Consider the following 22,224-nt stretch of genomic DNA (forward strand, 5'->3'; position numbering starts at 1 on the left):
GCATTGCAAAATGGTCTTATCCAATCCGACGTCGTTTCGTCACTAAAAATTCGAAAAATATAAGGCTCTATCGTTTTGTGTTTATTACAAAACTGGAATTCAATTACCAAAAACTCAAATGAAACAACCAAAATGTGAGATCAAAACTGACCCAAAAAAAAGAAAAAGAAGACGCGAACAGTTGTTCTGAAATCTGGAAGAAGATGATGATGGTTTTTTGTTGCATTACTCCAAAAAGCCAGTTTTGGTCAATATGGCATTCCTCACTTTACTTAGATCTCTTCCCTTCAATGTTCTTCCAATGCCTTCACAAACTGAGAAGGATGAAATTTGGGTCCTTGCAAGCTTCCTAGCAATCCATTCATGTGGAGGAACCATAACATCCTCCTCCTCCTCTTCCTCCTCATCATCGTTAATAAAGCCGTATCCCTCGTCCATCCATGGACTACCCATGTTGCCATTCCTTCCATATATCTTGGACCAGTCTGGTATCTCCAGAGGAGCTGAGGATCTCTTCACAGTTTTGGGTTCTTGATTGGGTGTGGTTTTGGCTTTTGGGATCATTTTTGGAGCAGAGCTGATCTGCATGCACCAAGCAGAGGAGTTAGAAGAAGAAGAGGGTGATGAATTGAAGTGCTTGAATTTTGTTGCCACAGGGGTAGAAGCTTCTTCTGTTTTGGTTTCGCTGGGAAAGCCCCACGCTTGTTCTTCATCAAAGTCTTCGTCTTTGATTGATTTTCCATGAAACCCATGGCTCCATCTGGTGTTGGAACCTGCCATACTGGTTGATCTAAAACACAAAAACAAGTTTAGTCCATGAGCCAATAAGAGAAAGATGAGTACAACAAAAATGGAAAAAGAAATCAGTTGTTAACAATGAGTAAAACAGAGTCGCTAGTTCCAATATAAATATATGGGGGAAATAACATATTTCATCATTTTTGGTGCTGAAGAAAGTGAGAATGCGATGGAACTGAACTGGGTAATCTCCTCGGGAACAAAAAGGAACAGAGAGTGTGAGAGAGAGAAGCAATATGAAATGAACTTACTTGATCACTCTTCAAAAGAAACTGGGCTTTCACACGGATATTTATCAGATTTTTATTTCTTTCTGAAAATGAGTAAGATGCAGGGTGAGGTGCAGAGCCCCAAAAGTAACCGTGACAAACCCAGAGAAGAAATGTAAAGAAAAATAAAAAGAAATCACCCTTGGCCTGACCTGAATACTACCAGAGAAAATCACAGATTTCAAGGGCCTCGGTTCAGACTCAGAAATGACACCCAGCAAGAACAGGGAAACCCCAAAAAGGATAGCGAAAAACAGATGAATTGTACTTTCATGGCATATCAAAAAGCTCAAATAATTGGAAGAGAAAGGATGGGATTTGAAGGGAAACTGAGTTATAAATAAAGACTCGCTCAACTGATGGTGGAAACTCAAACAAAAAGCAAAGCAAAAGCAAAAGAAGATGAAGGGAAGTTGGTGTTGAATGTTTAGAAGAAAAGGGTGGGTTTTGATTGGGAAAGATGATGGGGAACGATGAGTAAGAGACTCGAAGAGTCTGACCAAAACCTCACTGATTTCCGTAACCTTATCCTCTTAAGTCGCAGCACAACCCATCTCATTCCTAGTGACAGTCAGAGAACCTCAGTAATCTATTTCCATTGCTTTTTTCAATCTCTGAAGCTGGCCTTGAAGGAGGTGCCAGAGGAGTAAAAGCACTTAATTTGCTTCTGCCTTGCTGCTGCATTGAGATATGTGACACAAGTTTTGGCCACCAAGGATCTTAAGCACTTCAAAATTTCCATCCATACTACTTCAATCTCCAATGTTTCAAGGAGCTTTGGGATTTATGGGGGAGAGAGAAGACAAGAGAGAGAGAGAGGCACCTGTCTTGGTATTGAGGGAGAGACGGTGAGGTGTCTTCTCAAGCTCAAATCATAATGTCTGTTCGAAAATGACACGAGAGCGTGTGTGGGTCAACCCTCCATGTTCGGTTCATGCAGAGGGCATGTTTCATGAAACAACAAAATCATCCACCTTCTCTTCTTTTTCTATTTGGAAATCTTCCCAGTTGAACTCATTCATTCATACAAAAATCAAACCTATTCGACAGAAGAAGGAAAAAAAAAAAACATGAAACCACCTCGGTTTTTGACAAACAATCAAACATTTTTTTAATTCCTTTTATTGGGTGTCGTTGTATTCCAATTGAACACTCCAAAGAATGCTTACTTTTGAAATGGGAACTTTTTTTTTACCAAAACCAACACTTTTGCCAAAGATATACAGGCAAAAAATACTCTGAAATGACATGAACCAGATGGCCCTCCCTCAGAGGGAGACGTGGCGATTTGATTAAATGCGCCTAACTTAGATTTTTGCTTAACCACCACCACCACAATCAGAAAGAGTGAGAGTTAGAGTTCAAAAAGACTGAGTTTACAAATGAACTGCAGTGCTGAGTAGGACTTTCACCTTTAAACAGTTCAAGACTATGTGGATTCCAAGTAAGAAAGAAAGAAAGAACAGAAAATCATATAATGGGGCAATCAAAAATCATATAGAGTGTGATAATCATTAAGATAATGAAAACCCTTTTATATCTGTGGTGGAAGAAAAAGAAAATACTTTGAATAAAGCAGAGATAAGATCAGACGGTACCTTTTTTTCATTCATTTAATCACTTTCCTTCACCGGGATGGGATTTCATCCTCTCTTGCAAAAACTATGGCTTCCCACCACCATTTTCAACTTCTTTTGTGTCTATCCACATCGCTTAGCCTGCTGCTGATTTGTTCGTCTGCATCAAATTGTTTCCCTTTATGATGCATAATTAAGCATGTCATTATTCAATTCTACTTTATTGATTACTTATGTTTACCGACGAAGTAGAGGTGTGTTTTATTCATGGTTATGGTCATTATAGCAATAGACAGAAAGGAGAGGCAGTGATTAAAACAAATCTGCATACATGGGATGTCGACATTCTGTGAGACAACATGAATCTTTAGAGCTGCGATTAATATTAAAAAATATACACAAGGCCTGTAAGAGAACAGTTCATATCATACAGATCAATCATCAATCAAATTCTACTGTTTTTTATCCTCTTTTGACAAAGAGTCACCAAACTTTCCTTGGCTTGCACATTTGTGGAATGCAGATTAAGGGAAAACTTGAACTTCTAATGATCTGATAACCTTTGACATTGAAAATATAGGCTTAAAGAAGCACATAAATTATCCTGTTTGAAACCAAAGCTAGAAATAAAAGGGACGTTACATAGAGTTGAGATGAACTGTGATTCTCCATAAGGCCAAAAGGCCCCAATAGTTACGTTTATTATATATATGGATACTCGAACAACGCTAAAGAGAGCAGAGCTGCACCGAGAAGTGCAGATATTACAAGAATTATCAACAACCATAGCGTCAAAAAGACCAAAAAGTGGATAAAATTGTCTTATTTTCCAAGATGCGTTGTCCCATTGTCTCATTGCACTGGTTTATGATGGGATGAGACTTAGAAGGAACTTGTTAAATATGTCATAGTTCTTAAATGGGCACAGTTTACGTTTAATGATTTTCAGTGGGAAGTACCTACAAGTAGCATAATTGACTCAAGTCAAAGCGTTGGCACCAGCAACAATCTCCAAAATCTCGCCAGTGATTTTGGCTTGACGCTGTCTGTTGTAGACAATAGAGAGCGTCTTCTTCGACTCGCTTGCATTATCAGTAGCACTGCTCATGGCACTCATTCTGGCCGCAAGTTCACTGCCTAATGATTCTTGCAATGACCTCAAAATTTGACTGTTCAAATAGAGAGGTAATAAAGCATCAAGAATCTGAACTGGGTCCTGCTCAAACTGCAAAATTGGGGAAAAATCCGAGGTTTTTGTTCTCACGGCATCTCTCTCTACGGTTAATTTTCCTTCCTTTGTCGTCAATCTGAAGAACTCGTCCTCTGCGGCATCGACACAAACACCATTTATATCACAAATGTCTCCTTTCGGGGACAATGGAAGCAGTGTGTGGATCACAGGGTCCGATTTAACTAATGACACGAATTTGGTGTACAGAAGCTCGACTTTGTCTACCTCTTCGCTAACAAAGAGGGAAAAAACATCGTCTGCAATGGCTTGAGCTTCTTTAGCTGTGGGAAGTGAACCGCCCTCAAGAAATCTATCTACTGGGATGTAAGGCCGGCGAAGGAAATACGAATTTCCCTTCTTGCCAACGCTAATAACCGTATAATCAAGGCCAAGGGTCTTCAATTCTGCGATTCTGGACTCTGCCTTTTTGATGATCATGTTATTGAAACTTCCGCAGAGGCCACGATCCCCTGTTACAACAATCAAAGCAACCTTCTTAACCGGTCGGACGTTTGTAAGAGGAACATCTATATCTTCGGTTTGGAGCTGCTCGTTGATGTTGTAAAGAACTTCAACTAGAGATTCCGAGAATGGTCTTCCATTTACAACAGCTTCTTGAGCTCTACGCACTTTGGCAGCAGCAACGAGCTTCATAGCCTCAGTAATTTTCTGGGTGTTCTTCACTGAATCGATCCGTTCTCGAAGCTCACGGAGGCCACAATGAATCGGAGTGACAGATGAGGATCGCGAGGCAGAGCCTTGCAAAGGAACTTGAAGTGGGTTAAAATGCCGAAAGGATAGAGCGGAGTCATCGGATGAAGACGATTTTGAGGATACCCACATTGTAAAGTTTGAGCAAGCCATGATCTTTAATGGATGACCTACTCGGGCTCCGATTCAGAGAAGAGGGTCTGCTAAGTGGAGTTCAAATTTGCTTTCAAATGTCTTTCTCTGTGGTCTTGTTCTCCGTCTTAGAGCTTTTGTTCTGGTATGAGGGAAATGAGGTAACGATTTGGATCAGGTTTGTGATAACGATTTGATCGTTGCAGATTGCTGGTGATCAAGCATTTGGACAAAGATTGCTGGTGATCTTTGTCCATCTGCGGATGGTATATGCGGCTACACGACTCTAATTCGTCCAAGTTTGATTTGTCCGTTATCCCAGAACCACAGCCCCCCGCCCAGAAAGGAGACGAAAAGGGTAAACCGAATGGGCTTCCGTCGGCCCATGTTTGAGTGAATATACAGGCCATCGGCCCAATTCAATGGCGAACCAGTTTCACTCCTTCTATCTGTATCTCCCGCCGTTTCCCGCTCCTTCGTTTCCGGTTGGGATTTCGGGGAGGCTTTTGAAAGCAGCAAAGAGAATAGAATTTGAGAAGAGGAAAACTGCGACTATGGCGTCACTGGGCTCAACTGACACCAAAATCACCCAAGGGAAGCTTGGATACTCTCTCAACAGCCATCCGTCTTACTTCACCACAAGTTCCTGCACTGGGCGGAACATTCCTTTAGACATGTTCATGTTACATGTAAGGTGTATTGTTTCTAGTCCAAGTAGTATCAGTATTTGAATCATTGGCAGGATCATCAGAAGCATGCTGTTGTTGTAGTTTATCTGTTCAACGGATCGACATTGCTGGGGAACCCATCGCGAAGCTTTTTATTTGGGACGACCTTTAGTGAGCCAATGATAATTAGGCTGCATCCATTGATATCCTCAGAGGTTATTTCAGGGCATTCTGGAAACACAGAAAAGCTTGCGACTCATCCAATTGAAGAGCTGGAGAAGGAAAATCCAATCCATTTCATCTGGTCTGATCCTGACTTGGATGATTTCCATTTCAGGTCATAGTTGAGATATTTCGGTAGAACAGGTCGAGAGTAAACTGGTATTCTCCCCACATATGTCATTTGTTGCGGATGTTCAATGCAAAAGGATTCAACAGAACAGTTGTGGAATCTGCTTCCTACATGAATCTAGAGTTCAAAACCCCAAGAAGCTGCACCAAAGGTCCTGATCGCCTTGATATAAATATGAAAGGGGGGATTTATATTTAGTGTTCGTCATTAGCAATATAATTCATGCGAGCTGAGAACTGTTCTTTCTGCTCACTGTTGGAGTTTTCTGGAATCGCTGATGTTTTAACAACAAAATCATAAAATGGGGTAGACGGTAGAATCATCCATAAACAGAGTGGCTTCTTGTTCATGTGATATCAGTGTGTGCATTTTGATAATGCAAGCACATTACATCAAAGAACACATTTTTTTAAGAAGAATGTCTTAAGAAATTGATCAGATTAGACAGTTCTTGTTCTTTCAATCTTATTCCAACAGATACTGATTTGTTCTAATGGAATGAGACTTCTAAACAATAGTTCAACCAACAAACAGAACTGGAAATGACAAGAATGAAAACTATTAGCTTGCTCTTGCAGGATTCTTCGGTTAGGTAACAGCTAAAAGAGAAAAAGACAGGCTACATATACATACAACTTACCTCTATTTCTCAGGGAAGTACTGATCTCAAGCTAAGGCAGTAAAAGAAAGAGAAAAAACCAGACAACTATTTTGACGTCTGAATTTAAGAGGTTCTGGCAATCCGTCAGATTCACCGACCCCTTTGAAGTTTGAATTTGCTAATAAGAAATTAAAAGAGCTTTCCTGGTTGCGTTGTTCCACTTCTCATCATTGCGCAGAATTCCTGGTAGTTGATTCTACCATCCTGCCATGCAAAGAACAGTGCGTTGAAAATCAACAGACCCACAAGAAAAGCTTCTCTTTTAAAACTTGAACAACTTACATTATCTGTGTCAACCTCAGAGATGATTTCCCTGATGCTGGCTTCATCACCCATGCCATAATCCTTCATGGCAGCCTCCAGCTCGTCTTTTGTAATGTATCTGTTATCAGACCAATAGCTCGGTAATGTGATGCTATATACATATTTTGAGTCATTGCAAACCATTGAATTACAGATTTGGATTAAGTGAGGATCAGAAAGTTCCTGACTTACCCACTACTATCCTTGTCGAAAAACTGAAATGCTTTGTATAAGTGTTCATCTCTTTCTAGTCTGTGCCTGTGCATTGTTGCAGAGATAAATTCAATGTAGTCGATTGATCCGTTTCCATCCACGTCGGCCTGAAAAGTTTGAACCTTGCTATGAGAGAGTTCTTAAGCAAAAACCAATTAAAAGCATTGGAGATAAGTGTTTATTTACTTACAGCTTCCATTAGCTGCTTCACTTCAGCCTCTGAGAGCCGTGAACCAAGACGAGCTAAGCCTGTCTTCAATTCTTCATAGGTGATTGTGCCACTATTGTCAGTATCTATGTTTGCGAACATGGCTTTAAGGCCCTTGATTTCTTCTTCAGATAAGTTTTCCGCAATGACCTAAGATGTATATCAGTGAGGCTCAAATGTAAGAATTGAGAGTTGCATGAACGACAAAAAGTTCACATAGGAGGTAAAGAAAACATGGCCTCCTTACGAGAAAAATATGAACAGACACACGAATCAAATAAAACAGGTAGTCACACGAACTTCACATCGATTGGAGAGGAGAACGAAGCATTCTTTATAAAGGTGTAGAAACTCTCACTAGTAGACGTATTTTAAAAACCTAAGGAAAAGCCCAAAGAGGACGAATTGTAAATTGAAAATGAAGCAACTATGCTATTAAACTACTTAATTTGCTTAGGATACTAACATCATCGTCATCCTTAGCTCCACAGAGACGGGCAACATATACATCAGATATCTTTATGTTCTCAATATGCACAAAATAAATGCAGTGTGGTGTGCATCAATTATGTTCATGCAGTCCTAGAAAGCAAGACAACATTTCCTCTACGAACCCGAGTCCTGATTGCAGCGTATTAATTAATTACCTTCAAAGCAAGCTTCTTAAGCTTATTCATTGCCCTGAATTGCTTCATTCTAGCCAGAACGGCGTTATCGATTGGCTTGTCTGATGCTTCTCCACCTTCTCTGATCCATGGATGTTCTAGATGAAGACACAACTAATAACATTAGCCTAGATAAATGGCAGCAGCATTGCAGAAAAACCAAGAGGAGAGCCAAATGTGAAACCAAAAACCTTTCTTAAACACATATATCAAAGGATTGGTTGATACCTAGAACTTGTGAAGGAGTAATCCTCTTCCTCGGATCCTGTGTCAGCATTTTCCTCACAAGATCTTTAGCACTTTCGGATATGGTCGGCCACGGTGCACTAACAAAATCGATGTCTCCTTGCAGTACGGCATCAAATATTCCTTTCTCGTTTTCTGCCATTTCAAATTGAGACAGGAAATTCAACACATTTTCATCTCATAGTTTTAGAAACTGAAACTGTGATATAATTTACCTGCCCAAAATGGAGGCACACCACTGAGAAGGATGTACAAAATAACTCCAGCACTCCAAACATCAATTTCCTTCCCATAATTTCGCCTCAACACTTCAGGAGCAACATAGTACGCACTACCAACTATGTCACGGTACACTTTACCTGAGATTACATCCAAAATACAGTTTTCATTTCTTCAAGTGAGACAAGAGAGTAAGATATTAATAGAAGCTTCGTCACATACAAAATCGTTATGAATGATAGAAAAATGGGCGGGAAATAGAATGAAATTCACAATCTGGGTCCATTAAGAGATGCCAAACTAATGATTTTGACTGGCTATACATCTATGATCTAAGTATCAACCAAATTCTACAAAATTGTAAACACAATCCCAAAATTAATCATCATTATCTATGTTAATTGTCGTTTTCTTGTCTCTGCTTTGTCCCATTGTCTGGGAGAATAGGACACATGATGATCATATTGCCTCAAATGCACGGCAGATTTGATTAACTTTTGAAGTTTTGAAACTTGTCGAATGAAAAGTACAAATTGCTGAAATGTAGTGATAACCACAATTCACATACAACATGGAGTTCAGTTCAGCCATGGTGGCATCGGAATAATCTCACTACTTAACATGTGAATGACCTGCATCTACTTCCACATACGAAAAAGTAAGTATATATTCTCCGTAAGTAGAAAGGGTTTTAACTTTTTTGTTCAGAAACCAAATGAATGCAAGAGGGGAAAAGAAAACAAAAAGATGAACCTTCTTCAATGAAAACAGACAGTCCAAAATCAGTAGCCTTCAACATTGCTCCCTCTTTCTTGCTAGACAACAAGAAATTTTCAGGCTTCAGATCACGGTGCATAACCCCCATGAAATGGCATATTTGAACAACATTCACAATAGCACGACAAATTTCAGCAGCAGCCTTCTCAGAGTATTGACCCTGCGCAATAATCCTATCAAAAAGCTCCCCACCAGCACAAAGTTCCATCACCAGATGAACCGAATACCTATCCTCATAAGCACCTTTGAACTCAACAATGTTTGGTTGTCCAGAAAGATGCTGGAGAATCAGAATTTCCCTCTTCATATCATCCTTATCATTCTTACTAATAAGCTTCCGTTTGAGTATAGACTTGCAGGCGTAAGTTTGGCCAGTGGAATTCTCAGTGCATAAATAGGTAATACCAAATTGACCTCTACCCAGTTCTTTTCCAAGAGTATAGTACTTTTTAATATCATCATAGGGCCTACCCAGAATGGTGTCTGGATGATGTTGCGCTGTTCTAGGAGTAGCAACCGCAGGCTTTGAGAAAGCGGAAGCTGACGGTGGATTCTCCGCTGTTGGAGGCGGCTGAGGCTGATTTCTATTAGATGGGATTTGGGTTTGAGGGGCTGTTACCTTCTGTGTCGGGACAGTAGACTGAGGTTGGTAAGATTGATATGGACCTCTGGTTGCAATCCCTGTCGCCGAATCAAACCCATTAAGACCTGATGTTGGAGGCTTTTGCGTGCTGCTACAGCAACCCATAATCTACACAGAAAGTGTCAATGTGGAGAGGGATGAGAGGGATATTTTCAGTAAAAGAACAGTAAACCCAAATGGGGATTGAATTTCTGGGAATGCTGAAGAACAAATCCGCCGCCCAAGTCGTATCCAGGTTGGAGAACAAAGGGATTTTACGCGTTGGAGGGAAGAAGAACACGAAAAGGTTACCTCTAAATTTGGATTTTGTGAGACGAAAGAGGAATGGAAGTTCAAGCGTATGAAAGCAAAACCCAAAGATATCAAAGCTTGGTGAAAATTGCTTGATAATAAGGCCAACCAGAGGTCACCGTGTTCGTCACTGAACTTTAAAAGCTGAATTTAGTCAACTCAACAAAGGCGGTTCTTGTTCTTGAGAATTGCATTGGAAGCTGCATTTTTTTTTTTTCTTTCTTTTTCCTCTTCTTATTTGAGTTAATTTTAACACTCAACTTTTAATTATTTTTCCTTTGAGAAAGTCTCACCTTTAAATTTCATCCATTAAATTCATAACGTTTTTGTATGAATAACTGTTGGCATTTGGATTTAAAGTGGACCAAAATGTATTTTTGTGGCCAGGAAAAACAACACATTTTTATATACATTTATTTGTTATATATATTTTATTATATTAATTTTGTTGATAGTAAAAAAGCAAACAAATAATTATTTATTTTAGTTTATGAGATATCAATAAAAGATAATTTCTTCGATGACATTTGCTCTAAGTTCCTTCCCTAAGAGAACAAGATAATTGACGAGAATCACAACAACTAAAAAGGGTATCTTATTTTATTTTCTATTAATAATTTTATTATAATAAACATTTAATTTAATTTATTATGTTATTTCATTTCAATTCTTATAAAAAATAGGAATAATTTTTTTTTTATGTCATTTGCTAAAAGGTTGAAATGAAATTAATTGGGAATCCTTATGAACGCTAATCACATTTCTTTTCGAATCTTACATCAATATCATTTTCAATCTTGATTCAATTGGTCTACAACCTTTTTAAATTTACTATACAACCCTACCCTTCCCTTCGTCTCTTATCTACAAATAAGTTCCACGCCATATTTTTTAGAATTATTTTACATTTTATTATCGAAATTAATTTTTATAAAAATGGAAAAAAAAAAAAAAAAAAAAAAACAATTACACAATTCTTCACCTTAACTTATGGAAATTGCAAACTCACTTTCTTACGCTCAAGCAACCTACATCAATAATTTCCTCTTTCAAATAAAAAAAAAAGAAAACAATTAAAAACAAGGTTTTGCATTGAATGTAAATTGACACGTGTAAAATGAGAATTAATAATTGAGCTGGGTCCAAATTCATCATAAAAGATCCGCATTTTTCGCTCCTTGTATCCCGGCCCATATACACCTTTTTAACTGGACTGCAACTAGCCACGGCCCAATTTTGATTACCGTCCCTCCGATTTTGTAGGTCCAAAAAATCAGAATATTTTGAGAATTCAGGGAGGGGATAATGCATCACCCAGAAAGAGAACAACCATTTTTTTAGGGTTTGAACAGCTAATAATCCGACCCGACCCGACCCGACCCAATAGTTGATGATGAAAGGGCTTCAAATTGCTTCTTCGCTCTAAGAACCCTCATTTAAAAAAGAAAAAAGAAAAAAGAAAAAAACCAATCCTAATTGTATATAGCCGTTGACAAAAAATTTAATTTGTGGAAAGGAGACCCTGTACTCAAATTGGGAGAATTATAACATAACAAACAGAGTGAAAAGAGATGGGTTGGTTTTCAAATTCCATTCCGGCCACCGGTCGGCCAGTCTTGAATTGGATTTTTTTTTTTTTTTTTTATATATATATAAAAAAATAATAATAATCATACTTGGAAATCTGGGAGGATGAGTTGCCACCGGGTTTACCCGATTAACCGAGTCAACTGCGATCCAAGGGAAAAAAGGAATTTATCCCATTTTCACAATATTAATTAATCCTTGGTTGATCTTCAATTCTGGAATTAATAGTCATGAATCTCGCTCCTAATGACGATTTGATTTTTTAATTTTAGCCATCGAACCCGGTCTGTCTCCAAACCGCATCCCGGACCCGTCTCATGTCCCGACCCTTCAGGGTCCGCCCGACACCGACGAAACCCGAAGTGGCGTTCTTTTTTCGACTTCTGGCCAAGTACTCATGTGGCGGAACGATCTCCGAATCCGGGTCATCCAACGGCTCGTCCAACTCGTGTAGCGAATCCACCGAGTCTACTCGGAGAATCTTGCTCCAATCCGGCACGTTCACGGGCGCTGACGTAGCCATCTGCCGCCCTCGTGGAGACGCCACCGTGTCGTGCCCCCGAAACCGATGCACGATTCTCGCCGAGGCCATCCTTTCCGGATCTTCAAATGCCAGCGATAGTCCTCCTACGTGTCGCTCACGAGGAACCCCACTCCCCGTCCTCACAGGAATCTCTCCGTGACTTTTTCTCCCTCCGCCAACACAGGGCAACGAATTCTCTTCGCCGAAATCCTCCCGGTCCGTCTCCACGCGATCCGGCATCGGCCAAACATCCTCTTCGCCCAGTTCCGACGAGTCTGTCTCGGTATTGCCTTGGCTATGACTGTAGCTATAGCTACCGAGTAATCGCTCGCTCTGACTCGTCGTCAATTTCCGACCTTTAGCCATTATTGAAATAAATTTCCCCGTAAGGAAAAATACCTCTCTGTTAAACAGTGAGTATACTATCCTATTCCAATACTCCCCCTCTTACACTGGGACTCCAATTGGATAAAAATATAAAAGGGGGGGGCCAAAAAAAGATTAACAACACATGGGCAGGGATTGGAAGGCGAATGTGTTGTATATATAACAAACTTTATTCCTCGCATTTCATGTGAATTTGTGTTCATTTTATTTGCATTTCCCTCAAGTCCAAGCTTCAATCAGATGCATGATAAGAAATGGGGTAGAAGACGACAAGACAGCCACGAAACCGATAATATTTCCCTACTGATAATTAACTCTTAAATTAAATGGACTTGTCCTAAGTTCCACGCTCTGTTCAAGGCGCCTGCTGTCATTCTCTGTGCTGTTTTTTTTCTTTTTTTTTTTCTTTTTTGAGTTCACCATTTCTCTGTGCTTTTTTGTTGCAAAGCGGCAACATTAATTGTCTTTTGTTACTAATTAATTTGCTTAATTGTATGTCATCACCCAGAACTCATTTAATCAGATTAATTTTCTCCCGTCCGATCATGGGCAAACATCAAGTTCATTAAATCATATAAAATATTTGGTCGCAGGTTTATTATTACCCAAGTTTATCACTTTAAATCACATTTACGGCGCCTGTCCGGAAAAAACAACCCTACTTTGACTAAACCTAATACTGATGATTCGTGGTCCACGATCCACGTGTACATGAAGCCAGACTTCTCTAACTGGTTGCTCGTCCTCTCAGCGAACACCGCGTGTATGGCTGGCTACACGTGTCGAGGATTCAATGGATGTATCAACAAATGACATTCATAACACATTGATTAGTGATTTAAAAGAGCTAATTAACTAAAAATTAAGGGGTGGGGTTCGTGATGATGCGCACATTGAACGGCTCGTAGAAGGACAATGGGACCCACCACAAACGTGGGGTACTGTGACTGCCCGTACTTGGCCCTGTATCAAACCCGTATTTACCCTTTAAATTTGATCTCCTGCATGAATGGGTATTTATTAAGAGAAATTAAAATTGAATTGTCACAAAACCATATTATATAAGGCGGAAGGAAGAAAATGTTAAATGTTGCAACATAGAGAAGTACTCTATTATGATGACTGGAGCGATAATGTCAGTATCTGATCTAAGTTGGAAGCAGGCGAGGCTTTTTCAATGATATATGCGTATTGAAAATTGGATCTGATGATTTTAGGGTTCTAAAATAATGGGGGTTTGATTTGTTTAATCCACTTGCTTACAGCTTCAGCAATGATTGCAGTGCGAGTGGAATCATAGGGGAATTATTTAATTATGGATGTGTGTAAACTTAGGGAAGAATCATTTTATGAGATTTGCTGTAGCTTATTAACATGCCTACTTTTTTATTCTCTTTCCCTCTCATTCTCAACTACGCTAAAGTTTCAGAGGCTTTGTGTTGGAGCCTTTGTCGTTTTATTAAAGCCTATAAGGACCATAGGTTTATAGGCCTAGATCTTGATATTATTTTATATTTTTTTTTATTATATAGTTTTGGACCTTGGGTAACTTTTACTCATGATAAAATATGAACATTTTCTGTCTTAAACTTAAGACAAATGGGTTTGCATGACTCATCTTGAGCTAGTCTCCTTGCATTATCCATCATTACACGTCAAACAACATCATAACTATTTATCGTATAATTGGATAAAAATTGAATATTTGATAGTCTTTTATTTTGAACTACACCAATCAACTCAACTTTTATGTTTTTTTATGTGGTCCGATGTCACGTAAATAAAAATTATCTTAAAATACGTGTAACTTAATATGTTGGGTAATTTTCAGCCCTCGCTCTCTGTGGTAAACAGAAGAAATACTCTTTATGGGTATGTTTTTTAGGAAATAAAGATATTTGCTTTAAATGGGTTTTTGAGTGGTCACTTACTTGGACATTTTAATCATTGTGTTTCTTTAACCCTTTAATTAATTTAGTCACTTTCGTTGAAATCACATCGTTTGGTCCAATTTTTAATTTGGTAGGCCAAATGCTACTCCCACTTCCATAATTTTAACTTATCCTATACTCACATGGTCTTCCATGATCGATTACTTAATTATACCATTCACTGTTTTTGCAATTATTTGATCATTTTATTTAACTATACCTTTAGCTCATTAAACCAAAGCTTCTAAAAATTACAACTTGGTTATTTAAAGTCAAATTTTAATTATATGAAATTACATTCTATGTGCGTATGAAATTAATATATTTGTCATTAGATGAAAATAAAAATATATTTTTTTAATGTAGCGGTGAAACTAGGTTGGGTTGGTTTTGCGGAAAGCAGACCGACGGACCGGCCGATCCGGTTCAGTTCCATAAAACATACCCTCCGCCCGGCACCTAAAATTTCCGTGTAATGGAGCTGCCAGAGGTCGGCGGCGAGCTTTCTGGCCTGAAATTGACATTGTTTACAGCCTCGAGATCCATGCCTGTCCTCCAACTTCCACCGCAACAGAGGAGTCACGGAACCACGAAGTTTGGGCACCGGCCGCCGGGACTGCATGAAAACTCGGCCGTCCGGCAACGACACGACACTGGAGAGTTTTTGGTGGCCATCATATCAGAGAATTCTCAAAAGGCTCCAATCATTAAAACTTTTTTTTAGCTCATGAAGAAAAACAAAGTATATTTTCAGAATTTAAAGCTAAATTATATTATTCAAGTAAATGTAGTTAATACGTTGATTTTAGAAGAAAGGTTTGGGGTGCAATCTTAGCTCACAAGAAATTAAATCTTAAAATATTATTGAAACAACAAGAAACCCACCAAGAAATGTCTAATATTCACCAATCTTTACCCTACACGCCTTCACCTAACATCTTCCCTTAATTTTAACACAATTATTCACTCTACTACGTCACCCAAAATTTCAACCAAGTTCACCTAAATACCCTTGCATTCATTCACTTCAAATCGTGTTAAATTGCATGTTTTACGCAGCTACGTGCAAGAAAAATATATGATATTAGACTCTTTACCTTATAAACATATTAAGTCTCCAATTATTGAATTCACATCGGATCATGAATTAATACGAACATATTATCTATTAAAAAAATTAATAGTCAAATATATATATGTTTAAAATCAAAATCATTTATTTATAATTTGCTATTCATTTCAGCTAACGAAATTGATTAAATAGTTATTAGAAATTAATGCTAATGATGCGACACCCATCAAATAAAAATCTGTTAAATTATGTTATATTATATAAATGAAATTTCTATTTATTTATTTGGAGAGTGGAGAAATATTATTATTATAGCTTCTTAGCGAGACATAAAATAACAGCCGTTATAAATTTAGGGTGGTTAGATTAGGGAGATGGTCAATTACAAAAAAGCAAATTGATTGTGGCCGTTGAGATCATCATATATCTTCAGGCCCCACAGCTGCAAAACTTCCAAATCGGAGTTTGGTCAACTACCAGCTCCATTTATTGACACGTGTACAGACTTAACAATAACTTTATTTACAATGTCGGATCTTATTGAATTTCTGCCTTCAACCAATACAAATATCGGCCAGGAGACGACACAAATTAAATTCCGACCAAAACATGGGTAACTGTTGCAGAGGTCAATCCTCCACTCCTGTGGTGTCGGGCGGCAATCGGAGGGCTCTGCCGCCGAAGAACCTCCGTCAGAGAAGGCATGGAGCTAGTTCTTGTTCTACTACGATCAAGGGTTCAAAAGAGGGTAATATGAGAGAGTTGAAAATAAGGATGACGAAAAAGGAGCTAAAGGAATTGGTTGGATGGTTGAACATGGCGGACTCCAGTTTTGAACAAGTTATGGCTCGTCTTGTGAACGTTATTAGCGAGCAAAATGGTGATGATAGTGAAGAAGATGATAGGAATATTGGGCAGATGGTGAAATTGCGTCAGCAACGTTCATGGAGGCCTTCTCTGCAGAGCATTCCTGAGATAATCTGATGTATGTATATGTAGAGTAAAGAAATTGACCTTTTAATTTCTTTATTCTTATTTCATTATATTTGGAAAAATAATGTTGGTTTTCTTTGTTTAATTATTATGACGTAGGAAGGGCATGAATTGAACGGATTGTAATGTGCCATTTACCCGACATTAATGTTTTTAATTAGCTGCTAGCTTAGAATTAAGTTTATTAGAAGCGAATGTATTGGCCTAAGGTTATTAATTTAATGACAAACTACGGAAAAAAGGAAAATTACCCATAAAATTTACCCTTTATTTTACTTCTAAATAACCATAGTTTAATGACAAAGCTTCATCCAATAATCTTAATCATAATATGGTTGAAAAGTAAAATAAACTAGAATTATAATGTAACCAACCATATGATAATGTATTAGCTTGGGTTTGTTGAGCTCGTTTTCTTTTATTTTGGAAATGTAAAGATGTCGGATGTGTATTAGTTAATTATGGAATGATTATGAGTCAATTATATTATTTGATGCATTGTCTAAAAGGTGATCCCGATTTGGTATTCCTTAATATAAATGAATCCAAAAGCGTTGAAGTTGTTAATTAGGTATAATACGTGTCGCTCACGTGCTTAATTATCTTGTATGTGGTTTGACCTTTGATATTAACTTTTTCTTTTTGTTTTTATTCATCCAATTATGGACGCATTATTTTGGTAAAATCATTATAAAAGAGAAATTAGATATATGCAAAAATGTTAGACAAAAATAAACTGTGTTTGTTTTTATTTTTTTGTGTATGAAACGAACAGTTATTTTTTTTAAATACTTTTTTAAAATAATGATATGCATTTCTTTTGTTTTGGAGATATTATTCATTAAAATTTATCCAAATATAGATATAGTATTTAAAAAAGTAATTAATTTGTTTAAAAATTAATAAAAGATAACTTAAAGGAATGATACAAGAGAATTAAAAAGAAAAAAAAAACGAAGAAACGAGTAAATAGAAACGATTGGAATAGGCCAGGTTCCAAATGAATGCAGAAGTGATTGAATTGGTTTTGATTCGCCTTCCTTTATGCCTTAACCTTAGCTCATCGACCAGTCTTGCGTTAGAAATATACAACATTTTTCTTGACGAATGCCTTGAAAAAGAACGTTTTTTGTTTGAGATTGAAGTCGTTACCTTATGGGAGCCACCTAGATAAGACCCTTTCTCTCTTTTCTTTTTCATATTTCCATATGCTGAATCACTTGTGAAGTAGCCGAACATTATGTCTGCTTCAACTTCACTTGTCAAGTCTCATAAAGGAATATTTTAGGCCCCAGCGACAAAGGTTCGGGCATTTTCAGAAACTAACCTGCTTCCTATTACTCGACGAGGAAAATTCTTCATACATAATCGATCGAAAGGTGATTGAAACACAGAAATGCGTGACTCCTTGTAAAATTGATTGGGGCCATGAGCAAAATATATAATCTTGAAAAGTTTTCGTTCACAAAACAAAGGCCATGAACAAAATTAAAGCTCCAACGAAGAACAGAAGTCATTGATTTGAGTGAAGAAACTGTTAGAATTGGTCAATCCATTAGAATAGCTTGAAGTTAGTCATGCCATAAGAATAGGCTTACTTCGTTAGTTTCCTATGAAATCGGATCTATTAGTTAATCTTTTGCCAATATAAATAGAATATGTCCTCAATAGTGTGAGGCACAGTTTTGCATAAACTTGATATGGTATCAGAGCCATGCCCTAAACTTAACATGGTATCAGAGCCGAAATAAGATCCACGAGATCCATAGCCTCTGCTGTTAGACATGTCAATCCCAAACAACACAATGTCTTCTCCGTCGATCAGTCAGGTGATTAGTGTTAAGCTTACACAAGAAAATTATCTACTGTGGTCTACCCAAATCCTTCCCTACTTGCGTAGCCAAAACCTTGTTGGTTTTGTGGATGGATCCATGCCTGCACCAAGCCAGACGATCGCCGTTGAACCAAGTGAAGAAACAGGGAATCGCAAAATTATCATCAACCCTGAGTTCACAGTCTGGTACCCCCAGGACCAGCTGGTACTCAGCCTCATCAACTCATCAGTCACTGAGGAGGTTCTCAGCACGATGGTTGGAATCACCACTGCACGAGAAGCCTGGATTACGCTGGAGCGACAATTTGCTTCCACATCTCGAGCAAGAGCAATGCAGATCCGTATGGAACTCTCTACTATCCAGAAAAAGGACATGACAATTGCTGACTACTTTCGTAAAGTAAAACATCTTGGTGATACACTTGCTGCCATTGGCAAGCGAATAGAGGATGAAGAACTCATCGCCTACATGCTGCAAGGACTTGGTCCAGATTATGATCCTCTAGTCACAAGCATTACAACCAGAACAGATGTATACACTGTCAGCGACGTGTATGCTCACATGCTGAGCTATGAGATGCGGCACTTGCGTAAGGGTACATTTGAGCAACTTTCATCTGCTAACAATGTCAATAGGATATCCATTCGTGGAGGTGCCAATGGAGGTCGAGGTAGTCGCGGTCGTAGTCGTCAGTTAAATAGTGGTCATGGACAATCAAGGCGTACTGTGAACAATCCTGGACGTCAACCATCAAAGACACAAAGCAGCTCAGGCATTGTCTGTCAGATTTGTGGTAAGCCCAATCACGATGCTTTGCAATGCTGGCACAGATTTGATCAGGCATATCAAGCCGAAAATAATCTCAAACAAGCAGCTTTGGCAACAAGTGGATACACTAGTGACACAAACTGGTATGTTGACACTGGAGCCACAGATCATATCACCAATGACCTAGAGAGGCTTACCACCAGAGAACGCTACACTGGCACCGACCAAATTCAGGTTGCAAATGGCGCAGGTTTGTCTATCTCTCATATTGGGAATTCATTAATTTCTGGTTCATCTCTTGTTCTGAAACATATCCTATATGTTCCTAAAATCAATAAGCACCTAATTTCAGTACAAAGACTAGCATCTGATAATAATGCTGTTGTAGAATTTCACCCAAACTATTTTTTGGTTAAGGACCGAGTCACGAAGAAACTCCTGCTCCACGGTAGATGTAAGAATGGCCTATACGTTCTACCGCATAATTTCAGTCAAGCCTTGCTGACAGCCAAACTTTCGAAAGAACAATGGCACAGAAGGCTAGGGCACCCTGCATCTCCAATTACCATTAGAATTCTACAAGATAATAATTTAGCTATAGATACTAATATTCCCTCTTCCTCAATTTGTAATGCTTGTCAATTAGGGAAAGCACATCAATTGCCATTTGGTTCTTCTCAGCATGTATCTACAGCACCCCTTCAATTAATTCACACTGATGTATGGGGTCCATCCATTGCGTCAGTAAATAATTCCAAATATTATGTTTCCTTTGTTGATGATTTTAGTCGTTATGTTTGGATTTACTTTCTGAGATGCAAATCTGATGTTGAGTCTGTGTTCCTTCAATTTCAAAAACATGTTGAAACTATGCTAAATACCAAAATTCGCTCCGTCCAATCAGATTGGGGGGGTGAATACCATCGGTTACACAATTATTTCAAATCCACAGGCATTGAACATCATATCTCCTGTCCTCACACACACCAGCAGAATGGGTTAGTCGAAAGAAAACACAGACACATTGTAGAAACTGGCCTTGCTTTACTCGCTCAAGCCAACATGCCTCTATCCTACTGGGATGAAGCTTTCAACACAGCTTGCTTTCTTATAAATAGAATGCCCAGCCGAACCATACAACAAGACACACCACTTCATAAATTGTTTGGTAAAAGTCCAGACTACTCCATGCTTAGGGTGTTTGGCTGTGCTTGCTGGCCTAATTTAAGGCCTTACAACAACAAGAAACTGAGTTTCAGAACTACTAGATGTATATTCTTGGGTTATAGTTCTTCTCATAAGGGATATAAATGCTTAAATAGAAGTACAGGACGTATTTACATCTCTAGAGACGTGGTTTTCGATGAAAATATTTTTCCTTTTGAAGAATCTAAGCCACCAAACAAAACCACAAATCCACATCATCCTGTTCTACTTCCAGCCTTAGCCAAACTTGCTAGTTTTTACACTGAAAATGCTCTTACAGATATTGAACCAGTTGTTAGTAATTCCCATATGAATGATGGTCAAACTGATAATATTGCTAGTGACAACTTGTCTGGTGTCAGCTTATCTTCTGCAGATAATACAAGAAGTTCAGAGGAAATTGCAGAATATGAAGCTGAGAGCAGTTCGATCAATGCTCAAAACCAAACTCATGAACATGTGTCTGATCAACCAACTGAAGCAGCTAGTCAACATCCAATGCGAACAAGGTTGAGAAATAACATTGTACAAGCTAAACAATTCACTGATGGAACTATCAGATATTCAGAAACCTCAAGAAAATTCGCAAGCGCTGTAACTATCACAACTCCGATCATAGAGACTGCTACTGAACCTCGAAACCTGCAGGAAGCCATGCAACATCCAAGATGGAGAGGAGCAATGAATGATGAGCTCTCAGCGCTAAAACGAAATGCCACTTGGGATCTAGTTCCACCCAAACCTGGAATAAATCTCATTGATAGTAAATGGGTGTATAAAGTGAAAAGAAAAGCAGATGGGTCAGTTGAAAGATTAAAAGCAAGATTAGTTGCCAAAGGATTCAAGCAAAGATTTGGTGTTGATTACACTGATACTTTTAGCCCTGTGATCAAACCGTCAACAATCAGGGTCATTCTTTCGCTAGCAGTAACCAAGGGCTGGAATATGAGACAAGTTGATATCCAAAATGCATTTTTGCATGGAATTCTGAAAGAGGAAGTGTACATGCGACAACCACCAGGATTTCAAGACTCAGCCAAACCAAAGAATTACATATGCAAGCTCAAGAAAGCCCTTTATGGCCTGAAACAAGCCCCAAAAGCTTGGCATTCAAGGTTGACTGGAAAACTTATTGAGTTAGGCTTCAAGGCTTCAGTAGCTGATTCATCTCTTTTTATTCTCAAAAACAGAGAGATAACTATCTATATGCTCATCTATGTTGATGATATAATTATTGTGAGCTCCTCTGATCAAGCAACCGAAAGGTTGATTCAGAAATTGAAAATAGATTTTGCAGTAAAAGATTTGGGTGGTCTTGAGTATTTTCTGGGTATTGAAGTCAAGAAAACACGAGATGGTATCATACTGTCACAGAGACGATATGCCTTAGATTTGTTGAAAAGAGTAAACATGGAAAAATGCAAACCTATGTCTACACCAATGGGTTCTGCTGAAAAATTATTCAGAGAACAAGGAATACCCTTATCAGCTGAAGAACAATTCAAATACAGAAGTACAGTGGGAGCACTACAATATTTGACAATGACTAGGCCTGATTTGGCATTTGCTGTCAATAAAGTGTGTCAATATCTTCATACACCTACTGATGCTCATTGGGGTGCTGTGAAGAGAATTCTTCGTTATGTTAAAGGCACACTAGCATTAGGAGTGAAAATTCAGAAATCAACCATGATGTTGTCAGGGTTTTCTGATGCTGATTGGGCTGGTTGTCCCGATGATCGACGTTCAACTAGCGGCTTTGCTGTATTTCTTGGAGCAAATCTAATCTCATGGAGTTCCAGAAAACAGGCTACAGTGTCAAGATCAAGCACCGAAGCAGAATACAAGGCCATTGCGAATCTTACTGCAGAAATGATTTGGATCAAGTCATTACTGAAGGAACTGGGCGTGTATCAATCAAAGGCTCCTCGCCTCTGGTGTGACAACCTCGGAGCTAC

At 38.5% G+C, this 22,224-nt stretch overlaps 5 protein-coding genes and 1 non-coding gene across 8 annotated transcripts; 2 read left to right on the forward strand and 4 right to left on the reverse strand.

The window, feature by feature from the left end:
- Nucleotides 1-39: 39 nt before the first annotated feature.
- LOC111453373 lies at nt 40-1,884 on the reverse strand. 2 transcript variants are annotated; one of them, XM_023094447.1, is made up of 3 exons: nt 1,220-1,884; nt 1,045-1,111; nt 40-794 (listed from the first exon to the last, which is right to left on the reverse strand). In XM_023094447.1, the coding sequence occupies exon 3, from the start codon at nt 778-780 to the stop codon at nt 226-228; it is 555 nt and encodes a 184-aa protein (XP_022950215.1). In that variant the 5' UTR covers nt 781-794; nt 1,045-1,111; nt 1,220-1,884; the 3' UTR covers nt 40-225. The 2 variants fall into 2 exon arrangements, with proteins under 2 accessions (XP_022950215.1, XP_022950214.1); XM_023094446.1 differs by having other exon boundaries at nt 1,045-1,884.
- LOC111453360 (ATP synthase gamma chain, chloroplastic-like) lies at nt 61-4,858 on the reverse strand. 2 transcript variants are annotated; one of them, XM_023094426.1, is made up of 3 exons: nt 3,604-4,858; nt 2,666-2,804; nt 61-790 (listed from the first exon to the last, which is right to left on the reverse strand). In XM_023094426.1, the coding sequence occupies exon 1, from the start codon at nt 4,737-4,739 to the stop codon at nt 3,624-3,626; it is 1,116 nt and encodes a 371-aa protein (XP_022950194.1). In that variant the 5' UTR covers nt 4,740-4,858; the 3' UTR covers nt 61-790; nt 2,666-2,804; nt 3,604-3,623. The 2 variants fall into 2 exon arrangements, with proteins under 2 accessions (XP_022950194.1, XP_022950195.1); XM_023094427.1 differs by having other exon boundaries at nt 2,666-2,822.
- A 136-nt stretch (nt 4,859-4,994) lies between these two features.
- Nucleotides 4,995-6,070, forward strand: LOC111453376. Its single transcript, XM_023094451.1, has 2 exons — nt 4,995-5,407; nt 5,602-6,070. The coding sequence occupies exons 1-2, from the start codon at nt 5,141-5,143 to the stop codon at nt 5,728-5,730; spliced, it is 396 nt and encodes a 131-aa protein (XP_022950219.1). The 5' UTR covers nt 4,995-5,140; the 3' UTR covers nt 5,731-6,070.
- Nucleotides 6,071-6,275: 205 nt separating this feature from the next.
- Nucleotides 6,276-10,048, reverse strand: LOC111453354 (calcium-dependent protein kinase 21-like). The gene is made up of 8 exons (XM_023094420.1): nt 9,007-10,048; nt 8,250-8,393; nt 8,017-8,169; nt 7,771-7,886; nt 7,106-7,273; nt 6,895-7,022; nt 6,682-6,781; nt 6,276-6,603 (listed from the first exon to the last, which is right to left on the reverse strand). Exons 1-8 carry the CDS (start codon nt 9,776-9,778, stop codon nt 6,529-6,531), a joined length of 1,656 nt encoding a protein of 551 aa, XP_022950188.1. The 5' UTR covers nt 9,779-10,048; the 3' UTR covers nt 6,276-6,528.
- A 1,478-nt stretch (nt 10,049-11,526) lies between these two features.
- On the reverse strand, nt 11,527-12,620 carry LOC111453370. Its single transcript, XM_023094439.1, has one exon. The coding sequence runs from the start codon at nt 12,438-12,440 to the stop codon at nt 11,820-11,822; it is 621 nt and encodes a 206-aa protein (XP_022950207.1). The 5' UTR covers nt 12,441-12,620; the 3' UTR covers nt 11,527-11,819.
- A 6,110-nt stretch (nt 12,621-18,730) lies between these two features.
- On the forward strand, nt 18,731-18,866 carry LOC111453903. The gene has a single exon (XR_002712325.1). It is a non-coding gene; the product is annotated as a small nucleolar RNA Z247 (small nucleolar RNA).
- The last annotated feature ends 3,358 nt before the right edge of the window (nt 18,867-22,224 follow it).

Source organism: Cucurbita moschata, unplaced genomic scaffold, assembly GCF_002738365.1.
Source record: "Cucurbita moschata cultivar Rifu unplaced genomic scaffold, Cmos_1.0 Cmo_Scf00015, whole genome shotgun sequence".
NCBI lineage: Eukaryota > Viridiplantae > Streptophyta > Magnoliopsida > Cucurbitales > Cucurbitaceae > Cucurbita > Cucurbita moschata.